General features: G+C 45.1%; 1 protein-coding gene across 1 annotated transcript in view; it reads right to left on the reverse strand.

Annotated features, from left to right (window-relative positions):
- Nucleotides 1-3,320, reverse strand: part of mbd2 (methyl-CpG binding domain protein 2) — a 31,855-nt gene that overhangs the window by 7,776 nt on the left and 20,759 nt on the right. The window contains exon 6 of the mRNA XM_008303550.1: nucleotides 2,822-2,964. Within this exon, the coding sequence (XP_008301772.1) occupies nucleotides 2,847-2,964 (118 nt within the window). The 3' untranslated portion in view covers nucleotides 2,822-2,846. The remainder of the gene's footprint in view (nucleotides 1-2,821; nucleotides 2,965-3,320) is intronic.

Genomic DNA, 3,320 nt, shown 5'->3' on the forward strand with positions numbered 1-3,320 from the left:
GTAATCAAGCTATTATAATTTTTCTGTCAAGCATTGAAAAATAATAAATTATAGTAAAATATTTTTTAGAATCAGTAAAATAACGGTGAATTGTTCAGAATATGACAGCGGGCAACATTAATGTTCTGCAGCGTGGCGTCAGCGCTGAGCTACACCGAGCCAGACTGCAGTCATCTGATAAGACTCTCCTCTTTTCTTTGAGCCTCCTTGTGGGAAAAACAAACCCTCAGATCTCAAACTCTGCAGCAGAAAAACCTTTTCGCAGCAAAAGCAGCCTCCGGCCTGCTGCTGCTGTCCTGTTGCCACGGCGACCCTGACCTGGATAAGCAGCTGGGAAATGGAGGAATGATGGATGGGTGCGTGAACTTCTCAAAGTAAATGTTCTTTAATCTGCTGTTTGTTTACAGGCTGTGCAGAGTGAAACGTAACCAATAACCCGACAGACTGCGATGCGACACGCGGCCGACGTATCGCGTCAACGCGACATCATCCATCACGCGTACGCAGCGTTTAAAGGTGCAGCCGGCGGCGTCCCTCGATTACGACCACGACGGGAACAGCTGATGCACAAGAAATCCTCCAGCTAGCTGAAAACCGTCCCACACTGTCACAACAAAGCTGCCAATAAAACGATGTGAGAATCTGGCAGCAACAGTGTCAGAAAATCATCATAATGCAACGTTCAGAACCTGTAAAGTGGTGACAAAACAGCAAATATCTGTCTATAAATGACTCATTTATTCGTCCTTTTCTTTGTGAAACCACCTGTATGCTAACTCCAGCGTTATCCCGACACCAAACGTTTTTATGTTCCCGTCGTGTGTTTGTTGTCGGTGGTTTTCATTGTCCGTCCTGTTATGTACAGATACAGGAATTAGTTTCTATCTAAACCAATCAATAACTGAATTATTGTTTAAATCACTCCCACAATGCTCTCTGCTGTCACCATGAACTGTAGTCTGGAGACGCCTCCTCTGGTCTCTACAGTATTAAACAGGAAGAGGCTCCACCTGGTGGAACAACCAGGTACTACAGCTGGTCTGCGACACATAAACTGTGTATTATATAGGAAAATACTATCAGCAGATGCTAAGCACAAAGTAAATGATAATAATAAAATCACTGGGGGGAAAAACGTAATGGAACATGCCTTTTTTTTGTTTGTTTGTTTTGAACAGTTTCTTACTCATTTTATCATTTTGACGATTTTTTAAAGCTAACACGCTTTTCAAACTTTCTGGTGTGTTTTGCGGTTGACCTTTCTTGAATGCTTCCTTGGTTTTTCCTTCTCTTTATATGATACAAGTTACAAAAGCAGCCGTTTTATGCCACTAAGTAACACCAGTACAGGATTAAACAGTCAGAGGCTCCACCTGGTGGAACAACCAGGTACTACAGCTGGTCTACGACATATTTTCTGACATGCATGGCCTTCTTCTTCTGCCTGATCGATTAATATCTTTTTAATTGGATAAATTATGAATCACAGTTAATTAACGGTTAGTCATTAGCATAATGAACCATCTTTGTACTGTTTTGAGCCAAAACATTGAAACTGCAGCGACATGTGACACTTAAGCTCATCTTGAGTAAGTTAGCGCTAGTCGGAGGTCATGAACCTCCTCAGAGCCTCTGTCATGGTCCTGTTGCTGTTAAACTCCCACAATGCTCTCTGCTGCCAACATGAGCTGTAGCCTGAGTGACGCCTCCTCAGGTCTCTTAAACAGGAAGAGGCTCCACCTGGTGGAACAACCAGGTACTACAGCTGGTCTACGATACGTTGACTGACATGCACGGCCTTCTTCTTCTGCCATATCAGTTAATATGTTAATTGGTTAAATTATTAACCACAGTTACTAGATTAACATCCAATCATTAGTATAATGAACCACCTTTGTACTGGTTTGAAGAAATGTGAGACTTAAGCTCATCCAGAATAAGAGAGCGCTAGTCGGAGGTCATTAACCAGCACACAGTCTCTGTCATGGACCTGTTGCTAGTAAACCCTCACAATCCTCTCTACATCTTTATTCTCATCTCAGGAATCAGTAAGAGGTTGCTAACAACATGAGAGTTCTGGCTAGTTGGCATTAAGCGCCACAGGACACTCTGTCATGGTCCCCTCTACTAGCTAAACTCCCACAATGCTCTCTGCTGCCAACATGAACTTCCTGTAGTCTGAACGATGCCTCCTCACAGTAAGAGGCTCCACATCTCATCTACAGCACACTTCCTGACATGCACAACCTTCTGCTTCTGCCTAATCTGCTGCTATATTTTCATCTGTCAAGCCTTTAACCAGCCAGACGGTAGAAAACGTCCCTGAACAAGCATCTGACATGACAGTGAGGTCATGACTTATTAAATTAACGGCATCCCAGTCGTGAACAGTTGCAAACACATAAATCCAAACGTCCCTCTGAGCCAGATATCGAGTGTCTGAGCAGGAAGCCTGAGTGAGGAGGAGGAGGAGGAGGAGGAGGAGAAGATGAGTGGCGTGATTAGTCGCTGTGATAATGATGCAAGTAAAAGCAACCGAGCTGCAGCGCTCCACTTCCTTCCATCACACTCATCACGCCATCTGACGTCCGCGGACTTTTAAAAACCGTCGTCGCGGCGACTTTCTTTTCCCCCTCTTCGCCCCGACAGATCTTTTATCTCTCCTACTCGCTGACTGATGTGCACCTCATCTCGCCTGCCTGAAAGCAGGTCGGGTTACCATGACAACTGCCTAATGTCAGCTGCATCACGTCTGCGATCGTATCTCATCTGAAGGAGGCGTCTCTGGCCCGTTCTAGCGCTGCTGTGTCGTGCGTCTCACCCGTCCGTCTTCAGGCCGTCCGTCTTCAGGCCGTCCTCCCCCGCAGCAGCTCTCGGCTGTTTTCGGCGGCCCGCGCCAAACCGTCAGCCGTCAGCGCCTCCTCCAGACTCCTCCTGGCCTGGTACACTTTCATTTCCTGCTCCCTGAACACAAACAAGTCTCTTAGGATGTCGTTGCTTTAATTCACATCCCACAGTCCGCTGGTTCTGCTATTTGCCCAAAACATTTTTTGATTCAACATCGAGCACAGATTACTTCGCATAAGCAAAATTAAACAGTTTTTTGAGCGAGTTTATCAACCGCTGCAGACCTGAAGCACTAAATCTTAATGTAGTCGCGTTGAACACAAAACACAAACATCAAATGGATGAAAACAGATTTTTTTTAATGTGTTTAAAACAACCTGAGTCGACCAAAGTGCTGCACGAGTTTAAAGACAGGCAGAAACATAAAGCAGACATCGGATGGTGACGCTCATCTTCAACACAGATGCTCAAGA

The sequence above is a fragment of the Stegastes partitus genome, unplaced genomic scaffold (assembly GCF_000690725.1).
Source record: "Stegastes partitus isolate 25-593 unplaced genomic scaffold, Stegastes_partitus-1.0.2 Scaffold2033, whole genome shotgun sequence".
NCBI classification, from domain to species: Eukaryota; Metazoa; Chordata; class Actinopteri; family Pomacentridae; genus Stegastes; species Stegastes partitus.